The sequence below is a fragment of the Labeo rohita genome, chromosome 18, assembly GCF_022985175.1.
Source record: "Labeo rohita strain BAU-BD-2019 chromosome 18, IGBB_LRoh.1.0, whole genome shotgun sequence".
NCBI classification, from domain to species: domain Eukaryota; kingdom Metazoa; phylum Chordata; class Actinopteri; order Cypriniformes; family Cyprinidae; genus Labeo; species Labeo rohita.
In genome coordinates this window covers 2,388,944-2,410,959 of record NC_066886.1, presented here as the reverse complement: position 1 = coordinate 2,410,959, position 22,016 = coordinate 2,388,944, and the positions used below count along the sequence as shown (strand labels likewise).

Genomic DNA, 22,016 nt, shown 5'->3' with positions numbered 1-22,016 from the left:
AAACAACGCATTTGATCAATGGACTAAAACAGCATTTTCTCTTTCCTTTTTCCATATAAAGAAAGAATCGCAACTGTTTTTACATCAGCACCCAACTCTTACTTCTTGCAAAACAAGTCATAAGGGTCATTTTTTCTTAAAGTCGTCTGAAAGCTAAATCCATTGATGTATGGTTTGTTAGGATAGGAACAGGATTAGGACAATATTTGGCTAAAATACAACTATTTAAAAGTCTGAGGGTCAGGAATCTGGAATCTGAGGGTGCAAAAATATCAAAATATTGAGAAAATAGCCTTTAAAGTTGTGCAAATGAAGTTTTTAGCAATGCATATTACTAATCAAAAATTAAATTTTGATATATTTACAGTCTGAAATTTACAAAATATGTTCATGGAACATTATCTTTATTTAATATCCTAATTTTTTTGGCATAAAAGAAAAATCTATCATTTTGACCCATACAATGATTTGTTGGCTATTGCTACAAATATACCAGTGCTACCCTGTTGAAAAAAACAGCATATGCTGGTTAGGTAGGTTTTGATGCTGGGATGCTGGTTTTAGCTGGTCCTTAGCTGGTTTAAGCTGGTCCTGGACCAGCACATGACCAGCTAAAACCAGCATCCCAGCATCAAAACCTACCCAACCAGCATATGCTGTTTTTCTCAACAGGGTACATATGACTGGTTTTGTTGTCCAGGGTCACAAATGAAAGAATACTGGATTAACTGTCAATTTCTCATGTGTTTCTTTGCATAAATTCAGCATAGTGGCAAAGAATGTTACTAATTACCTAAAAAGTCATATTGTGCAGCCATAAACTGACTTTAACTGTTATGGTATAAAGAAAACATCCACTGGCATTTTCATCCACATGACATCCTGTCTGTTATTGAAGAGAAAAATGTTAATCTTTAAACATGGAGCACCAGATGAAAAGAGTTGTCATGTGAGGATTGTACTTTACTCCTCTCATAGAGAAAACGACAGACTTCAACACTCATTCTGTGAGTATCTGACTGTCATATATGTCATAAATCTGTATGGTTTTAAATGTATTTCATTTTTCAAATGATAGCAGTGAGAAATTTGACATATATGAACTTCTTGTACAACAGTGGTGCTCATTTGTTGCTGCTGTACATAAATTTAGTATTATTATTTTGGTCAAAGAGAAGTTTTATATTTATGTGATTATTGAAAATGCAATAATACTAATACTAACTAATAGCAGTCAAGTTTACTAAAAGCACACTGAAGTTAATGAACATTTTTCTTCTAGACACCATGGAGTTGAAAATCAGTTCTCTGTTGACTTTGATTCTCCTCTGGGATTCTCTGTGTGTCGGTGGTTTCATATCTAAAACTGCAGCTCACAGTGATATTTACCAGAGAAACTCTGAACAATCGCTGGAGACTCCGATGGGTCAAACAAACCGTCTGCAGGTCAGACCTGAAAATTCACTTCATATTCATCCAGGACAAACACTGACGCTTCAGTGCGGAGATGAAGGAGATGAAGGTGACACATGAATTTATGTTGGAAATACAAATATACAACTATTCAATTTTCTTAATTATTAAACATCTAATTATTTCATTTTAAAATATGTGCATACATTATAGTGCATTTATTGCATTCATCAAGCTTAATCATTCAACTCCAAAGTAGAATGAAAACATTTGAATTTATGGAAAATGTAAAGTTGAAAAAATTGTAGCGCTCCAAAAAAGAAAAAGGAAATCCTTGTGCTGCAGGTGCATAGAGCCAAAAGAAAACAGAAAAATGGCTAACTGCACACTGAATTCAATGCACACTGAAAAAGTGTAGCAAAACATTTTTTATTTTATAAATTGCATCATGCAAGAAGTGCAGGGTGCATGTGAGTTAAAAACAGATGAACATGAGCAAGCAGACGTTTCAGCACATTGCTATCTTTAGTACTCAAAATATTTGTGGAAAATGTAAATTTATAAATAACTTAAAAAAATCTTTTGGTCCCAAACTCGCCACATTGAGTGACAAAAATCTACACTAAAATTTACACTAAAACTCTATTTATTTGATATTTTTTTATTTTTTTAATGTTGTATTTTTTAATTTCATTTAATTATTTATTTTTGCTTTGTTTATACCTATTTATAAATAAATATTAAATCAGACTTGAGGAGAATTGTGAAAATAAGGTATATAAAATAAACAGAAAATAAAAAAGCTAATTTAGTTTGACCCAATGCTACTTCGTAATAATTGACTATTATATTTTTTGTTTTTATTTTGAATTAGTGCATATTTTAATTTTAGTTGAAGTTATAGTCATTCTATTGTGTGTTTTTGTCATTTTTAATAGTTTTAATGTATTTATCTATATAGTTTTTATTTATTTTTATTCCAGTTTTAGTTAAAAATGTTCCAGTTGAAAATGAGAAATGCTGCCTTGGCATCTAGCTTTTTTATGTTATTTTATGTCAAGTAATATTTTTTTTATTATTGTTTTAGTTGTGGATGAATATTATCTGAAGGTTAAGTGCCTCCTTTCTCTGACCATTTGTTGAAAAAGAACCACATTTTAGCGCTATTTTTAAATGCACAAGCTATGAAAAGTGTCGGTTTAGTCGTAATTGTTATATTCTTCTCCGCAGTTCTGGCGCAGTGGTGGCAGACGCCTTTCGGCCTGTTTGATGGCTGCAACCACCCAAACATCAAAACAGACCCAGTTGAAACATGCAATGGCACTTTGAGGATTTCAAGGGCCACGTCCAGCCATGATGGACTCTATTTCTGTGTCCGTCTGGACGAGATGAGCAAAACAATTGTGCCTTATAGAGTTAACATAGCAGCTGTCAAGAAACCTAGGAAGACTAGAGAGGCAAAGGTTAACAGCGACACGGTGTCAGAAAGCCATTTCGCAGCGGCTGTGGCGGCATCAGTAATCGTGAGCTTTGTAGTGGCCTTCACACTTGGTGCATTCAGTAGATCCTACGTCATGAAGTGCCTACGAACGATAAGGGCCCGTGCGCCTCATAGAAAAGGTAAACACTATCACATCAATGGACAGAGGAACTTACAAACCACCAGAGCGCAAATTGAGACGGTGTTCTTTCATAAAAACCAAGACACTGAAGAAGATAACGTGGACATTGGTTTGGATGATCAGGAACGTGTGAATGTTGATAACGCAGATGCTGTCGGAAATGGGAATGATGAGTCAAACGAGCCCCAGAGTTGTGAAGGAGAAGAACAAACCCAAGAGTTGAGATCGGTGGTTAGTCCACATCCAAAGAAGAAGATCCGCATCATTAAAGTCTACAACTATGATGAAGAAGGGAATCAATACAGCCACATCAAAGACTCAGGGATGGAGGTTAAAGACGAGGTCAGGCCCAAACTGAGGACCTTGTCGCTGACGCGACTTGATGCCATTATGAAACAGGCTGAGTCTCTTGACTTCGACCCAGCCAGAGAGTCGACCAAAGGCCAGACGGTTCAACCAAATGCTCCTTCCAATGAAAACAGTGTTTCAGCTACAGAAGGAGAAACTGGAGCCTCACAATCAGGCTGAGAAACACATTTATGAGGTGGAGGAAGTGATCACTGAAAAGACCTTTGACCAATTTGTGACCTGGGCTTATTGGACAATTAACTGAAGTGTTATTCTGGCTTTTTTGGTCAAAAGTCTACCAACAGCCTGAAAGCGTGCATTTCAATTCAACTATTTTTACAGTAATTAAACTGTATGTTGAATGTGTTTAATGTATAGACAATATACAGTTCAGGTCAAAAGTTTACATACACCTTGCAAAATCTGCAAAATGTTAATTATTTTAGCAAAATAAGAAGGATCATACAAAATGCATGTTATTTTTTATTTAGTACTGACCTGAATAAGATATTTCACATAAAAGACGTTTACATGTAGTCCACCAGAGAAAATAGTTGAATTTATAAAAATTACCCTGTTCAAAAGTTTACACACACCTGAATGATCCACAGCTGTGTTTTTTTTTGTTTAGTGATAGTTGTTCATGCGTCTCGTTTGTTCTGAACAGTTAAACTGCCCTCTGTTATTCAGACAAATCCTTCAGGTCCCACAAATTATTTGGTTTTTTTAGCATTTTTGTGTATTTGAACCCTTTCCAGCAATGACTGTATGATTTTGAGATCCATCTTTTCACACTGAGGACAACGGAAGGACTCATATGCAACTATTACAGAAGGTTCAAACGCTCACTGATGCTCCAGAAGAAAAAAAGATTCATTAGGAGTTGGGGGTGAAAACTTTTGAACAGAATGAAGATGTCTGCATTTTTTTTTATTTTTTATTTTGCCTAAATATCATTTTTTTTTTTTTTTTTCCCCCCATTTAGTACTGCCCTTTAGAAGCTACAGAAGATACTTACATGTTTCCCAGCAGACAAAATAAATTAAATTTACACTATCTTCAAATTGGCTGTGGATCATTCAGGTAACAACACAGTATTAAAAATCAAGTGTGTGTAAACTTTTGAACAGGGCTGTTTTTATAAATTCAGCTATTATATTCTCTTGTGGACTACATGTAAACATCTTTTATGAAAAATATTTTATTCAGGTCAGTACTAAATAAAAAATAACATGCATTTTGTATGATTCCTCTTATTTTGTAAAATAACTAACATTTTGCACATTCCGCAAGGTGTATGTAAACCTTTGGCCTCAACTGTTTTCACCTGCTCTTTGAAAACTAGTAATTCTGATGCATATATTAGACAAAAATGTGAAGGAGCACAAATTAGAAATGTTTCTTGACCAGCATATCAGCATATTAGAATGATTTCTGAAGGATAATTTGACATTGAAGACTGAAGTAATGATACTTAAAATTAAGCTTTGATCACAAAAACAAATTCACATTTAGAATATATTGAATTAGAAAACTGCTATTTTAAATTCTAATAATATTTCACAATTTTATTGTATTTTTGATCAAATATTTAACTCTTGGTAAGACTTTTTTTTCAAAAAGCATTAATCTTACTGACTCCAAACTTTTCTGTTTGTGTGTGTAAAGTAAATCTTTTTATTCACACTTGATTTAGATTTAGTTGAAAAATGCTTTATTGCTCCAACAGTGCTGTATGCCAAGCCACTAAAGTCCAGAAGAAAGATTAATTTACAACTGCTTTATTTATTTCCTTTTCAAAACACTATAAACAAAGTAAAACTTTGAGGAAAAAAAAAAAAAAAAAAAAAAATGAAAGGAAATTACAAACAGACCGTTTCCCTCAGAAAATTCATATAACACTGGCAAAAGAACTGTTGCAACAAATACATATGAAAAATATTTCCCCTTCTGTCATGTGATTCCTCGGGTGCCGTTTCCTTTTAAAGTAACACTGTAAGAGTCTCTGGGTAGTGATGTACTAGGACATGTTGAAGCGGTCCTCGAAAGGTATGCCAACGTCGGGGGCACACCGAAAAACAACAAAAACTCTGATGTGCTTTCATTCAGCGTCTACTTGTGCTATAATGCAATTCTGGCTTTATGCCACTCCACAAACTCATCCAGCATCACTGGCCCTGAAACCAGAGACAGAGATTAGTGGCTGTTCGACTGAAAGAAATCCTATGAGAAGAAAAATGTCACACTTACAGGCTCCATCTTCATCGTAGTTGCTCAGGTCTGTGTTAACTGTACGGCTGAACTCTAAGACGTTGTACCACTGGTCCTTATTCATGACTTTATACTTCGATTGCTGGAGGAGAGATGATTCTATTAGTCACAGTACTTTATGTTTATTCAAGAACAAACAATTCAGTGTTTTAAAATGCATAGTCCACCAAAAAATAATTTTTTGTTTCAAAAAATGTTTCAAATTTGTGACCTTTGACCACCAAATCAGGGTCACAAAAACCTAGAATAAAAACCTAGTGTTTGTTTTATATTCAAATAAATACAAAAAGTGCATGAAAAGGTCTCTTTGTATCCCTTTATTAAGGAAAAACAAATGTGACCCTGGCCCACGAAACCAGTCTTGAGATCGATTTTTCTTTTATGCCAAAATCATTAGGATTTTAAATAAATATCATGTTCTATGAAGATATTTTTTAAATTTCCACAAATACACCAAAACTTAATTTTTGATTAGTAATATGCATTGCTAAGAACTTAATTTGCACAACTTTAAAGGTGATTTTCTCAATATTTTGATTTTTTTGCACCCTCAGATTCCAGATTTTCAAATAATTGTATCTCGGCCAAATACTGTCCTATCCTAACAAACCATAAATCAATCCAAAGTTATTTATTCAGCTTATTCAGATGTATAAATCTCAATTTCAAAAAAATACCCTTATTGGTTTTGGTTCAGGGTCAAATTTGGTTTTGTGGTTCAGGTCAAATTTGGAAAAGCAAATATGGAATTGATCATTTTCAGAGGTTTTAAATTTGGGGCTGTAAAAACAGGAACCAATACACAGCTTTATGCAATTATTAAACTGCAAAAAATGATGATTTAATGATACAAATGAGATCTGCATGTTTCAAAGAGAAAAAATTGCAATGTTGCACATTGTACAGGCTTGTAGTTTCAAAGCAGTTCACAATCAATGAATACTGCTGGTGTTTTTGTTTTAGACAGTTGTAAGAGTGTATATTTTACCTCCCTTTCAGGCTTGTTAAATTAAAAGTCCCATATTATGCAAAACACTTTACTGGTGTTTTGGTTACACAAATGTATCTAGCATTTAATTCAACATTCAAAACTTAAATAATTCCAAATTTATTAAATAAATGCATTTTTGACCCTGGACCACAAAACCAGTCTTAAGAAGCACAGGTATATTAGCAATCATATGGATCAAAATGATCGATTTTTCTTTTATGCCAAAAATCATTAGGATATTAGATAAAGATCATATCTTATGAAGATCTTTTGTACATTTCCTACCATAAATATATTAAAACTTAATTTTTGATTAGTAATACGCATTGCTAAGAACTTCATTTGGACATCTTTAAAGGCGATTTTCTCAATATTTTGATTTTTTTGCACCCTCATTTAAGATTTTCAAATAGTTGCATCTCAGCCAAATATTGTCCTATCCTAACAAACCATACATCAATGGAAAGCTTATTTTTTCAGAAAATTGACCGGTTATAACTGGTTTTGTGGTCCAGGGTCACAAATTATTTGATACATTTTCATTATAACCCTAAAGTTCTTTATGTGCTCTTACATTTTTCAAATCTGGGAAAAAAGCATACATCAACCCCTGGTTTTATAGTGCTTTTTTTGCCAATTTTGGAGCTTGGCAGCCAATTTGACAGAGTGGTTTGAAGAAAGAGATGACAAACCTCAAGAAACTGATGAAACACTGGGAACAGAGGCCACGTCCTTCCAAGGAGAAGTGCCAACATGGATTTTGCGGTGTCCATATCAAGACTGCGCTGATCTTTATCCTAAATATAAAACCAAATGAATATAATGGAAAAAAACATCCACAAGCATACACAAATTAACTGCAATTTATATATAGTTAAAAAAAACCAAGGAATTTTATATCCTAAAATGCTTAATTGTGACCCTGAACCACAAAACCAGTCTTAAGTAGCACGGGAATATTTCGTAGCAATAGCCAAAAAATAAATTATATGGGTCAAAATTACAGATTTTCTTTTATGCCAAAAATCATTCGGATATTAAGTGAAGATGAAGATATTGCATGAAGATATTTTGTAAATTTCCTACCGTAAACATATCAAAACTTCATTTTTGATTAGCAATATGCATTGCTAAGAACTTCATTCGGGACAACTTCAAAGGCAATTCTCTCAATATTTTGATTTTTTGCACCCTCAGATTTTCAAATAGTTGTATCTCAGCCAAATATTGTCCTATCCTAACAGATCACACATCAATGGAAATCTTAATAAAATCTCTGACACTTATGACTGGTTTCGTGGTCCAGGATCACAATTTATCTTAAAAACCGAGAAAACGAGTGCATTTTTTGCCCTACTAAAGAAATCCTCTCACCCTGGCAAAGTCGAAGGCATATCTGTAAATGTTCTTGAATACAACCGGGTCATTCAGCTGAGAGCGCATATAGTCCAGTTTGCCTTGTAATCTCTCTGTGCAGTCGCAACTGTAGACAGATCAGAGACGTTAAACGCCAATATAATAAAAGACATCTGATGGAATGTGACATCAAAGGTCAATCTTACTGTAGTGACGTCATTCCTTTCAGCCACTCTTCTTTTGTGAAAAATCCCATATTTGTTGCTTCAAGTTTCCAGGCTAAAACTAACATTACAATCTGAAGAATCACAAAAACACAGTGCATGTTATTTTAAGTGATATATTTAGTATAAAACAATGTTCTTAAAACCTAATTGTAGGTGTATAGATGAATTTGCTAACATTTTCAGGCTCTACTCCGATGTCCTCACAGAACTTCTCCATGCTCTCTGGTCCGACAATGTCATCTGAACCTACACACATATAAAACCACAACAATAATCATATCAGCTCAGGTCTCAAGAAGGAAAAATTCACTCAAACTGCTGAAAATGTAGCACTGTATCCCTTGCACACAAATGGATCCTTTGCAGTGAATGGGTGCCGTCAGAGCTGATAAAAACATCACAATCCACACCACTCCAGTTCATCAGTTAACATCTTGTAAAGTGAAAAGCTGCATGATTTGTAAGAAACAAATCCATCAAGATGTTTTTAACTTCAAAACGTTTGCTTTCAGCTAAAATATAAGTCCCTTCATCCAGTGAAAAAGTCCATCATCTGTTGTCCTCTCAAATCCAAATCGGTTTTCGTGGACTGTTTTCACATGTAAACAATGCTTGATTTGTGCATATTTCTCTCCTGAATCAGACAGATTTTTTTTCACTGGAGGAAGCGTTATTATCGAATATGGCCAGAAGTGAAAGTTTGAAGTTAAAAACATCTTAATGCATTTGTTTCTTACAAACATGCCACTTTTAGCTTCTCAAGATGAACTGGAGTGGACTTGTGGATTATTGTGATGTTTTTATCAGCTGTTTGGACTCTCATTCTGACGGCACCCATTCACTGCAGAGGATCCTTTGGTAAGCAAGCGATGCAATGCTGCATTTCTCCAAATCTGATGAAGAAACAAACTCATCTATATTTTGGAAAGCTGAGGGTGAGCTCATTTTCAGCAAACTTTAATTTTTGGGCAAACTGTTCCTTTTAATACTATTTCACTTTAAAATACATCACATTACCAAAGTAAAACAGCTGAATGCAAATACCTGCATATTCGTAAAACCAGGCGACACATTTCTTGCTAGAGAAATGATCATCTGGGTTTACCAGCCGTCCTGGTGTTTGTGTCCTGCAGTAACTGAAATTAAAAGAGAGCATGATACAGTGTCTGATGCATAAGAGTAACTCAAAAACAAATATTTTTACCTGGTGATTTTGCACTTTCTGATACTCGGATCTTCTGAGCCGGACGACTTTCTTTTCTTCTTCACAGGCATAATGGAGGTTCGGGTGAGTCGGTTTGCTCTTACTAAACAAATCACAAACGAACAAAACAAATTAAAGCCGACAGCCGCTCTCCTCCCCGTCCGATTCAATATTTCAGGGTCAATGAAGAGCAAAAAGCAGCTCTACCTGTGTACCTTTGGGCACCGTGTCCATTCAAGTGACGCGGATTCTAAAAACAGCAGGAAAACAAAATGACACATTGAACTTGTACTAAACGCATGACCTACAGTATACAAACAGATTTAAATCTTAATTCATGCTCAAATTCAAATGTGTGCGTTCAAGACTTACAAGTTACAAGACAAATATTTGCCAGGTATATCTCTTTTCTTCGAAATGCCTCTGTGTTCTGACCTTTACAAAAGGGGGAAACAAATACATTTATATAACATTTAAAATTTAAAAGCATTATGTTTTTTAATGTCATTACTAAGTGTCTTAGCCTGCATGTAAACTCCAAAAACAATTATAAATATATATGGTGTCACAATATTTTTAATTTCCAAGGCAAATCAAGATGTTGATGTGTTTAAATAAATAAATAAATAAATAAATAAATAAATAATGACAGTAACACTTAAGATTTAACATCGTGCCGCACAAATAAAGAATTGTGTTTTTATTTATTATTTTGAATAAAAATGAGTACGTTTGCTTATTAAAATAGGAATTAACGCAATTAGGTTCAATATTTTTTGTAGGACTAACACTAAATTCCCCTTTGATCCATACAGATAATGTTTAAAGTTAACGTTTAATTTTAAAACAATTAAATAACAAAACTGACGAGCTGTTTAGCACAAATGCATCGTCTTTGTGGCTCCTGAAATGGCTGTACTGCTTAATACCAAAAGGCTGAAAGTCATCTAAACGTGTAAAATGACTATAAATACATTTATATGGAAAAAAGAAATAAAAGAACGCCAAAACAACTAGTGGTTTGAGTAAAAATGAACACAAACAGACGCATGTGATATACGAACATATACGAACATCACCTCACCGGCTCATCAAAATATCACAAATAAACACTCGGTAAAACACTCTACAGATACGAAACTCAATATAACGAAGTGCGCTCTTATCAAACCTGAAATAGCAGCTAGTTTTGGTTCGTCCCGTTGAGTTTATTTGTTCACAATTTCAGCTGCGTTTGTGTTGAAATCTGCGACTGCCTTAGTTTCACACTGGAGGAATGAACACTTCCGGCTCACCAACAGACAAAATAAAAGTCACGCAGTTTGAATTTCAACATTTTTATTTCGCATTTCGTGGATGTTCTCGTGTGCTGCACGTCACATTGCATAGCAATATTGCTTTTGATAATTTAGTCCTTATTGTATTAGCCATGTTCGAAGAAGCAAAACAGGCTTTGTTTACTGATCGTGAAAAATCAATACATATTCATGACGGTATGACAAAGCAACGTTTGAAAACTGATGACTAATGTGAAAAACTGGTAAAGTGAGTTTACAATCCTAATTCGAGGTCTTCAAGCTCTTTCAACAGCTGGGCTTCCTTCTGCATCTTCTCAAGCTGTAGAAAATTGGGAAAATATTATTTATTATATATATATATATATACAATATTTACTAAAAATAATAACTGTCATATCAATATATGATTCTAAAAAATAAAATTTAGCTTTAAAAAAATCTTTATGAAATCAGGCGATTTAACTTAATGAACTTGAATCATCCAGTGAACTGATGTAATCAATTCATAAACAATGGTACAAATGAAAATAAGTTATTTTAATTCATTAAGAGGTGCTGGTGAGATGATAAATATAGCTTTGCTATATTACCTGATTTTTTTGCATGACTTTGCCGGACGCCTGCTGCTCCTTCAGTTCATCAATGGCTTTGAGTTTCTGCCAGAAAAGCATAAAATCACATTGACTAATGAAATAAGTCATTGCATGTTCTGAGCATGTAAAGCAATTATGGATTTTTATGCATGCTTTATTTACCGTCTATCCAGACACATCAGATTTGGTGTATATATACACAAGAAAAAATGTTTGAATTTTTTTAACTGGCATAAATGAGAACTTTTTTTGTGTTATTTAGTTAAAAACATTTAATTCTCACATAATTTACTCAAAATAAAAGTATATTTCCATGTATAAAATAAAATTAAAAAAAAAAAATAAATGAAATAAAATAATAAAATAAAATAAAAATAGGTCTGTTTTACTATTTGACTATATTTTTTTATTTACTGGTATAAATAAGAAAATAAAGGTTGTTTTCATGCCAGCAGCTGAGGCTGTTCTCATGACAAGAATAAAATATGAAAATAAAATATGAAATAAAATAAAAGTAGGTCTATTTTACTATGTGGTTTATTACAAGTCAAGAGTAAATAAAATGCATTTGACATGGAAAGAAAAAAATTATTTACGGGTACAAATAAGAACTTTACTGTGTTATTCAATTAAAAAAATTAAATTCTCACATAATTTACTCAAAATAAATCTTCCATGACAGCAGCTGAGGCTATTCTTGTGACAAGAGCATAAAATAAAATAAAAAGAATAAAAAGTAGGTCAATTTTAATCTGTGCTCTATTATAAGTCAAGGGTAAATAAATTTGATATGGAAAGAAAAAAAAAACATTTTAATTTTTTTAACTGGTATAAATGAGAACTTTACAGTATTATTCAATTCAAACAATTTAATTCTCACATAATTTACTCAAAATTTCCATGCCAGCATCTGAGGCTACTCTTATGACAACAGTGACATAAAATAAAATAAAATAAAATAATAAAGTAAAATAAAATAAAATAAAATAAAAAAGTAGGTCAATATTTCTCTGTGGTCTATTCCAAGTGTGAGTAAATGACATTGTTTATTTTGAACAGTTTCTCACTGCACGTATATATGCTGCTGTTATTTGATTGTAAACACATTCCAACCATTTCACCTTTTTTAAATTCTTGATCTTTTTGTCAATTTCAGGATCTCCACAACTAGAGGTCACATGACTGGCAGGGGCGGGGTCTGCTGCTGGAGGCGGAGCTTCATCAGTCTTGTTTTCCTGAATCAACAGAATGCATCACTTACTCTTCCTTATGGTTTAATGAACAAAATGCAAATACTAAAAACACCTCTACCTGTTTAGCTGCTTTCTTCGCTTCTCGCTTTTTCTGGTTTTTCAAAGCAGCCTTAGACATTTGCTTCTCTCCTGCAGCACCAGGCTTCATGTTCTGCGGCGGCTCCTCTTCATGCTTGGATAGACAAATTATCGTCACGGGACATTCATAACGTGTACGCAAACAGAATCAGCTTTGCACAAACTCACTAGTTTGGAGCTGGCGGTCTGGGGTTTGTTGCGGAGAGCGGGCGGACGGTACGCCTGCGCCGGTTTGGCTTCGGTGCTGCCGAGCTCACTTGGCGTCGCCTGGTATTTCACCGCCTTCTCCGGGAAGGTTCCGGTCGGGAAGGGCTGCCACAAAACTTCCCATAGCTCTTTATTTGACGGCGTTTCATGCTTGTACAACACAGTCCCAGTGTAATGCCAGATCTTGTATCCATTGCTGACCCTGAGTCTGGGGGAGCAGGTGGCCGTCACTATGTGTTCTCCATCAGGACACCAGGAGAAATGTGTGGTATCTTCAGCCTGGGGTTTAGACACCTGCTTGTATTTCTTCACGTCCCAGACTTCCATCTGCCCTCTTAGGTTTCCGAACCCGGCGAGGACGAGGATGTGGCCCTGGGGGCTGTAGAAAGCTGCGTTTCGGGGGCCCGTGCCGAAGTCGAACACAGATTCACACTTGTGGTTAAAGATAGTCGCCTTGGCCGGCATAAAACCATAAACCACACAAAACTCGGAAGAGTTGGGGTTCCAGGAAACATCATATATGGGGCCGTTCTTTGCTGTGCAGGACAAGAAAGTATATATGAAGATTTTGTGTGCAAAAACAGACAACTCTTAACGTGCAAATAACAGAGAACTCCTTTTTTAACAATTTTCAAAAATCATGTTTTTTATTATGTTATGTTTTTATTGTGTTAGTTAGCTGTATTTTTTAGTTATCTTTACTTCATCAAAATAATCTAACTTGTTGATTAATATGATTGCACAATGATAAACATGATTTTTGAAAATTGTTCAAAAAGGAGTTATCTGTTTTTGCAAATAAACTCCATATATATAGTCATTAATTAAATGATTTTATTATTAAAACCTGCATAATAAATACAATCATTATGTATAAACACATTTACATTTAAATAACATTCATACTATTTTATTTCAATTACATTAACAAGAAATGACCTATAAAAAGGACTTTTATATTTTTTTGAAAGAAGTCTCTTTTGCTCACCGCGGCTGTGTCTATTTGTTAAAAAATACAGTAAAATCAGTAATATTGTGAAATGTTATTGCAATTTAAAATAACCATTTTTTATGTGAATATATAATAAAATGTAATTTATTTCTGTGATCAAAGCTGAATTTTCAGCATCATTACTTCAGTCTTCAGTGTCACATGATCCTTCAGAAATCATTCTAATATGCTGATTTGCTGCATTTATTTGATCAAAATTACAGTAAAAATGTGAAATATTATTATAATTTCAAATAGATGTTTTCTATGCGAATATCTGTTAAAATGTAATTTATATCTGTGACGCAAAGCTGAATTTTCAGCATCATTACTCCAGTCTTTAGTGTGACATGATCCTTCAGAAATCATTCTAATATGCTGATTTGCTGCTCAAGAAACATTATTATCAATGTTAAAAACATGTTCTGCTTCATATTTGTGTGGAAACAGTGATACATTTTTGAGTCTTTGATAAATGTATTTGAATAAAAATCTTTTGTAACATTATGAAAGTCTTAATTTTAATGCGGGGCAATTAAATTACATCCAAAATAAAAGTTTGTGTACTGTGTATATTCATTATGTATATATAAATACACACACACGCATGTATATATTTAAGAAAAATATGTTATGTTTATATATTAAATATATTTATATATGACATAAATTATATGAATGTAAATATACACGTAAATATTTTCAAAATATATACTGTATGTGCATTTTTATATATACATAATAAATATACACAGTACACACACACGTATTATATAAACAAAAACCTTTATTTTGAATGTGATTAATCGCGATTAATCTTTTAAACAGCACTACTTATTTAAAAAAAAAAAAGCTGAACAAAAACTCAAAAAAATAATTAATAAAAAACTAAAAAATTAAACTTCAGTGCAAATATGATAAAAATGAGTTTACACAGAAATGGATTTCATTAGCCTGCCACATTAATGTTTTATTGTTAATTGTTTAGACACTGATGAATCACTATTCAAAACAAAGTCGTACTTACGTAGCTGAACTACTGCGCTTTCTCCATTGGTGGCGACATAATGTAACGTCTGTTCTCCATAGTAAGAGGCTCCTGTTTTATCCACCTCTGTGCTGGCGGTCACTAGAACCGCAGTGGCTTTTGGAAAGACCAGAAAACATTAATTAACATTAACATTAGTTAGTCATAATGGTAAAACAATAATTATACAACGGATAGTTCGTCCTTGATTCTGATTGGCTGAGCCACGTTCTAAGCTGTTGTAAATGACACTACAAACAAAGACCTTTGTTTACGTTTGTGTGTTGCTCGGCAACCACGTTGTTGCAAATGCAACTGTTTCTGTGGAACTACATCGTTTGGTAGAAAAATATTGTTTTATTAATATCATTACACTTACACTACTTTCATTACATTACACTATCATTACACTCCGCTTCGTGTCTAACAACGCTCCTTAACTCTTATAAATTCACTGTAAACCACGGCTTCTTGAGGTTTATTGTTTAATTACCTACCTTTTTTGTTCCACAGCATCATCACTTTATCAGCTTTGAAAAAGCTTTTGTTTGCCAGAGCAGATGTCGGACCTCCGAAATTGGGATACTGATACAGCCGTACAAAAGACGGAGCTCCTTTGCTTCCAGGAACATAAACGGCAACCTAAAGCAACACGTGAGGGATTAATATAAATTTCTATGAATAAGACAGCAAATGCAGGAATACGTCAAGCATTCTGATACCTTGCTCGGGTGTGATCCAGGAGACAAAGCAAACTCAGACACCTTCTGAAGGTGAAGCTTGTTGGCAATTGTTTCTACACAATAAACACATTATAGATTGCAAATTTAATTGGGGGAAGTATCTGTAAAATTAAAAAAATTTAGAATTTCTAATTCTAAAATTCATTTATCATATCATGCAGGATTCATTTAAAAGAATAATTCACCAAAAAATGACAATTTACTACCCCTCATGTGGAGAAATGTAGCATTCCATCACTTACTCACCAATGGATTCACTGCAGTGAATGGGTGCCGTCAGAATGAGAGTCTAAACAGCTGATAAAAACATCAAAATAATCCACAAGTAATCCACACCACTCCAGTCCATCAGTTTGTAAAGTGTTTTAAAAAAACAAATTCATCATTAAGATGCTTTTAAAGTCAATTTTTTTTTCTGCTAAAATATGCCGGTGGTCTGAATCAGGAGAGAAATCTGCACAAAACCAAAACCATTCTAAACAAATATGTGGCTGGATTTTGATGTGAGAGACAGCAGGAGATTGACTTTTTCACCGGAGGAAGCGTTATTATGGATTGTGGACTTGTATTTTGGCCAGAAGTAATGATATAAAATGCCTTAATTATGGATTTGTTTCTTACAAACACAGCTTTTGGCTTCTCAAGCTGTTAACTGATGGACTAGAGAGGTGTGGACTACTTGTGGATTACTGTGATGTTTTTATCAGGTGTTTGGACTCTCATTCTGACGGCACCCATTCACATTCATTGGTGAGGAAGTGATGCAATGCTGCATTTCTCCAAATCTGATGAAGAGACAAACTCATCTACATCTTAAATGGCCTGAGGACGAGTAAACTATCAGGAAATTTCTATTTTTGAGCTTCTCCTTTAAGACAACCCACCAAAACTACTAAAATAGTGAGAAATGTTAAAGAAATAGATTATGTTAAAAATTGTTATTGATCAACTTTCCACTCAGTTTAAATATAACATGCGAAATGGATCAGGTAAACAGAAGAACACTGTGTTACCAAAGTTATTGTTCTCGAAGAAGTGAAGTTCATTATTGACATTTCTAACGATAATACTTTCATCATCCGCCCAGCTCGGACACCTGTGAAAACAGACAACAAGCGTGTTTTACACTTACAGACAGATCATGAACAAACAGAGTAATAAAACTAATTCTGCATTTCATCAACAATGTTATGAACTATAATAGTCACTCACCATCCTGTAACCTTCTTCTGATAGAACGCTTTAATGCAGGCACCAGTTTGCAAGTCCCAGAGCTGCAGGTTTGCCTCTCCCTGAGGGTTATCCTGCGTTTCTGAAAAATAAAGCAGTATAGTGCATTTGCATTGCGCTCTGAGTGTTTTAGCACATTAGTATGCATTTACTAAGGTGTTGAGCCTGGTTCAGGCTTGCTTTTAAATGACACCTTTAGAAGACATGTTGTCTGTTCTAATATACATTATAAAGCTAGAATGTCATAGAAAATCATTTTATCATATATTAAAAGCTCTTACTGGTATATTGCTGCCAGGTGGCCAGAACTCTATTCAGAGGTGAGAATTCCAGTGCGGAGGTTTTGGGCAGATCAAAAGACTTCACCAACTCTCCAGTGGAAGCTTTGATCACACTGACCCTATCAAACACACACAGGACATATATAGGCTTAAACAATTGTCTATCCTTACTGTTACTAACTATACAGTGTTGAATACGTACTGTGAGCCATTGCACCAACCAAACAGGGACCCGTCGCTGCTGAACGTCATGTATCTGCCTTGCCTTTCATCTCTGAAACAAACAGTTGTTATTAAAAAGCTGACAAAGTTTTGGGGTAAAATCTCTTTGTGCAGCAAATGCAGTAACTCACTTCTGAAAAGAAGGGTTTTCCTGACAGTTCGGAGGTCCATGCAACATAGACGTGCCATCTGATCCTCTGACTGTTTCAGATAAAACAGGAAAGACAAAGATTGAATGCAGGCTTGACAAAACCTCAAAGTTCAGCCTTTAAGATTGATGGTTTTAAATCTTGTGTAGGTTTAATATGAAGTTTGTACTGTAAGGACAGAGGGATGGATACATTTTGTCAATATATGTAAGGCTAAGAAACTTCTGAGGGATTTCTTATAGCCAAAAAGGGGGAATAATAAGTCTGCAAAGTCAGAATAAGCTGAGGGATTTGCTGTGTTTGATGGATAAAGCTTGAAAACTACATTACAGTTTTTAACTAGATAAAAACGTTCGTCAAGACAAACTTTAAGTTGGCTTGAGAAAGCCGGACCAGAAAGTTTGAAAAAGTTTGAAAAGTTTAAAAATGTAAGAAGTTTTAAGTTTGGATGGTTTTCAGTCTGAAGTATTTTGAAGTTTTAAAGTTTGAAGGCAATCTGTCAAATAGACAGATATAGATACATAGATAGATAGATAGTAATGGTCAGAATGTAGATAGACAGACAGACAGACAGACAGATAGATAGATAGATAGATAGATAGATAATTAACATGCTGTTAGTATGATTGTAACATTATTACCAAGTTACTAGCATGTTGCTAGCATGTTTTTAACATGATTAGCAAGGTACTAGCATGTTGCTAGTCTGTTTCTAGCATGATAAGCAAGATGTTAGCATGTCGCTAGCATGTTTCTAGAATGATTAGCAAGTTGCTAGCACGTTTCTAACATGATTATCGTGTTGCCAGCATGTTTCTAGCAAGATTAGCAGGTTGCTAGCATGTTTAGCAAGTTGCTAGCATGTTTCTAGCATGATTATCAAGTTGCTAGCATGTTTCTAACATGATTAACCTGTTGCTAACATGTTTTTAGCAAGATTACCAGGCTGCTAACATGTTTAACAAGTTGCTAGCATCTTTCTAACATGGTTAACATGTTGATAACATGTTTCTAGCATGATTAGCAAGTTGCTAGCATGTTTCTAGCATGGTCAGCAAGTTAGTAGCATGTTGCTAGCATGATTAGCAAGTTACTAGCATGTTTCTGGTATGATTGTAACATAATTAACATTTTGTTAACATGTCATTAACGTGATTAACAAGTTGCTAGCATGTTTCTAGCATGATTAGCATGTCACTAGCATGTTTCTGGTATGATTAGCAAGTTGCTAGCATGTTTCTACCATGATTACCAAGTTGACAACATGTTGCTAGCATGTTTCTAGCATGATTAGCAAGTTGCTAACATGTTGCTAGCACGTTTCTAACATGATTAACAAATTGCTAGCATGTTTCTAACATGATTAACATGTTGTTAACATGCTTTTAGCAAGATTAGCAGGTTGCTAACATGTTTAACAAGTTGTTAACATGTTTCTAACATGGTTAGCATGTTGCTAACATGTTTCTAGCATGATTAGCAAGTTGCTAGCATGTTTCTAACATGATTAGCATGTTGTTAGCATGTTTTTAGCAAGATTAACAGGTTGCTAACATGTTTAACAAGTTGCTAGCATGTTTCTAACATGGTTAACATGTTGCTAACATGTTTCTAGCATAATTAGCAAGTTGCTAGCACGTTTCTAACATGATTAGCAAATTGCTGGCATGTTGCTAGCATGTTTCTAACATGGTTAGCATGTTGTTAGCATGTTTTTAGCAAGATTAGCAGGTTGCTAACATGTTTAACAAGTTGCTAGCATGTTTCTAACATGGTTAACATGTTGCTAACATGTTTCTAGCATGATTAGCAAGTTGCTAGCATGTTTCTAGCATGGTCAGCAAGTTAGTAGCATGTTGCTGGCATGATTAACGTGTTGCTAGCACGTTTCTACCATGATTACCAAGTTGATAACATGTTTCTAACATGATTAGCAAATTGCTAACATGTTTCTAGCATGATTAGCAAGTTGCTAGCATGTTTCTAACATGATTAACCTGTTGCTAACATGTTTTTAGCAAGATTAGCAGGCTGCTAACATGTTTAACAAGTTGCTAGCATGTTTTAGCATGATTAGCAAGTTGCTAACATGTTGCTAGCACGTTTCTAACATGATTAACAAATTGCTAGCATGTTTCTACCATGATTAACATGTTGTTAACATGCTTTTAGCAAGATTAGCAGGTTGCAAACATGTTTAACAAGTTGTTAACATGTTTCTAACATGGTTAGCATGTTGCTAACATGTTTCTAGCATGATTAGCAAGTTGCTAGCATGTTTCTAACATGATTAGCATGTTGTTAGCATGTTTTTAGCAAGATTAACAGGTTGCTAACATGTTTAACAAATTGCTAGCATGTTTCTAACATGGTTAACATGTTGCTAACATGTTTCTAGCATGATTAGCAAGTTGCTAGCATGTTGCTAGCACGTTTCTAACATGATTAGCAAATTGCTGGCATGTTGCTAGCATGTTTCTAACATGGTTAGCATGTTGTTAGCATGTTTTTAGCAAGATTAGCAGGTTGCTAACATGTTTAACAAGTTGCTAGCATGTTTCTAATATGGTTAACATGTTGCTAACATGTTTCTAGCATGATTAGCAAGTTGCTAGCATGTTTCTAGCATGGTCAGCAAGTTAGTAGCATGTTGCTGGCATGATTAGCGTGTTGCTAGCACGTTTCTACCATGATTACCAAGTTGATAACATGTTGCTTGCATGTTTCTAACATGATTAGCAAATTGCTAGCATGTTTCTAGTATGATTAGCAAAGTTGCTAGCATGATTCTGGTTGCTAGCCATAGATAGATAGATAGATAGATGAGTTTGAATGGATTAGAAATACAGTACATAGAAGGGAAGCTTGACTGAGTCTCAAAGGATTCTGGGAGTTTTGACAGTTGGAATTTGAAAAATGTTGCTCATTTGAACATTCCGTCAATGTAAGTCTATGGGATTTTCCCCAAATTTAAGCGCCATTTTTAGGAAAACCGTAAGTCCGATCAGTTAGAAAAGATACAGCAACTAACTTCAGATCAGTCTGAAGATCTGGGCTGAGTTTGGAGTTTGTAGAGTTAAAGCTCTAGGAGGAGTTAGTGTCGACAGATTTAGTCTCAGAAGAAAATAGCATATCAGTAAGTTGGCTTTCTCAAGACAACTTAATAATTAGTGTCAAGTCAGGGAATTTGAAAAATAAACAACAAGTTCCAATACGTTGGATTTATTCTGAACTTATGCATCCTTTTGAATAATTTATTAGCTGATCATCTAAATATTATAGAGATTTTTAATACGTCATATTTACGTACATGAGCAAATGTTGGCACGCTTTAGATCAGTACCGCGATTTCTTTGAAATTACGGTATTAAATAATTTTTTGCGCACATGACAGGCTTATGACTGAGTTTGTGCGTGAATATGTCAGCAGAACTTGAGTATAAATGACACGTGAATTATTTCATAGCATGCTCTCCATCTCACGTTGATTATTTATGTTTACGCCACTGAAACGAGCATGAAATATGCATTTTAGAGCAACAACTCACCTGCTAAATGAGGCGTGGGGGGCGCCATTTTGAAACGGAAGTACGACAACGTGCCACGTCACAGGATTCCGCGCAGACGTCACTATAGAGCGTTTCGGGTTGCGCCAGAGTCTGACGTGTAAAAACTAAAGTTTTAAATGTGATATCGCTTCCTTAGATTTTCAAAGGAGGTATTCACGAATTTTTTTATGTTTGTGTTTCAATAACAAATCGTTTTACAGATTTATAAACTAGATTTGAATTGCTGTGTGATATTCATTGTCTTTTTTTGCATTTAGTTCAGTCGATATTGATTGTCTTTTAACAATTCCTTTGAAAAAACAAACAAACAATAATTTCGTTTCGATAAACTAAAATGATGCACGGTGAATTTTGATGACATTTTTTACTCAGGAATCAGAGATGTTTCCACGATTGACTAATGCACTGATTAATTGCGGCGAAAAAAGAATGACGTTTATCCTGAATGGACATTTTTAAAAAAAGAATGTGCGAATTTTAAGATGGACGTGAAGTCATGTTAATAAATGTTTTTTTATTTTAACACAATCTTCCTTCAGGTGGCGATCGACGGCCCTACGGCCAACGCTCCATTTGGTCGTATTCAAATCTAAAATCTGTTTTAAAGACATTTATATGCTAAAAACTAAATATTATTTTAAAATCTTGCTACCTAACATAAACAAACGAACATTTACCCCAGCAACCTTTACAAAATTATTAAAAATGTATAGTAATCGAATATCCAGTAATCGAAATCCACTAATCGAAAACAGCGGTGATTAGTCCAGCTTCGCCAGCGCTGATTAAAGTAACGCGTACCACGTGACAAGTACTTTGCGTTTAAAGCGTTCTGGACAAGAGTTTATTTTTAAATAATGACGGCGATTAACTTTAATAGACATTGAAACGACAAATTACATTGAAAATAAACAAAATAGAAAAAAATAAAATATTAGATTCT

General features: G+C 34.3%; 3 protein-coding genes across 4 annotated transcripts; 1 reads left to right on the top strand and 2 right to left on the bottom strand.

Annotated features, from left to right (window-relative positions):
* Positions 1-905: 905 nt before the first annotated feature.
* Positions 906-3,816, top strand: LOC127181007 (uncharacterized). The gene is made up of 3 exons (XM_051135475.1): positions 906-1,007; positions 1,283-1,522; positions 2,644-3,816. Exons 2-3 carry the CDS (start codon positions 1,288-1,290, stop codon positions 3,561-3,563), a joined length of 1,155 nt encoding a protein of 384 aa, XP_050991432.1. The 5' UTR covers positions 906-1,007; positions 1,283-1,287; the 3' UTR covers positions 3,564-3,816.
* Positions 3,817-5,148: 1,332 nt separating this feature from the next.
* dcun1d5 (DCN1, defective in cullin neddylation 1, domain containing 5 (S. cerevisiae)) lies at positions 5,149-10,652 on the bottom strand. Of its 2 annotated transcripts, XM_051135503.1 has the most exons (11): positions 10,604-10,652; positions 9,805-9,867; positions 9,648-9,682; positions 9,433-9,535; positions 9,273-9,364; positions 8,404-8,474; positions 8,208-8,299; positions 8,020-8,128; positions 7,338-7,442; positions 5,634-5,736; positions 5,149-5,560 (listed from the first exon to the last, which is right to left on the bottom strand). In XM_051135503.1, exons 3-11 carry the CDS (start codon positions 9,664-9,666, stop codon positions 5,505-5,507), a joined length of 750 nt encoding a protein of 249 aa, XP_050991460.1. In that variant the 5' UTR covers positions 9,667-9,682; positions 9,805-9,867; positions 10,604-10,652; the 3' UTR covers positions 5,149-5,504. The 2 variants fall into 2 exon arrangements, with proteins under 2 accessions (XP_050991460.1, XP_050991461.1); XM_051135504.1 differs by lacking the exons at positions 9,805-9,867; positions 10,604-10,652 and having other exon boundaries at positions 9,640-9,676.
* Positions 10,653-10,900: 248 nt separating this feature from the next.
* eif2a (eukaryotic translation initiation factor 2A) lies at positions 10,901-21,461 on the bottom strand. The gene is made up of 14 exons (XM_051135502.1): positions 21,053-21,461; positions 17,487-17,556; positions 17,336-17,407; positions 17,134-17,252; positions 16,835-16,934; positions 16,636-16,718; positions 15,602-15,675; positions 15,377-15,521; positions 14,880-14,996; positions 12,823-13,397; positions 12,635-12,748; positions 12,445-12,558; positions 11,321-11,386; positions 10,901-11,049 (listed from the first exon to the last, which is right to left on the bottom strand). Exons 1-14 carry the CDS (start codon positions 21,078-21,080, stop codon positions 10,984-10,986), a joined length of 1,743 nt encoding a protein of 580 aa, XP_050991459.1. The 5' UTR covers positions 21,081-21,461; the 3' UTR covers positions 10,901-10,983.
* Positions 21,462-22,016: the final 555 nt, after the last annotated feature.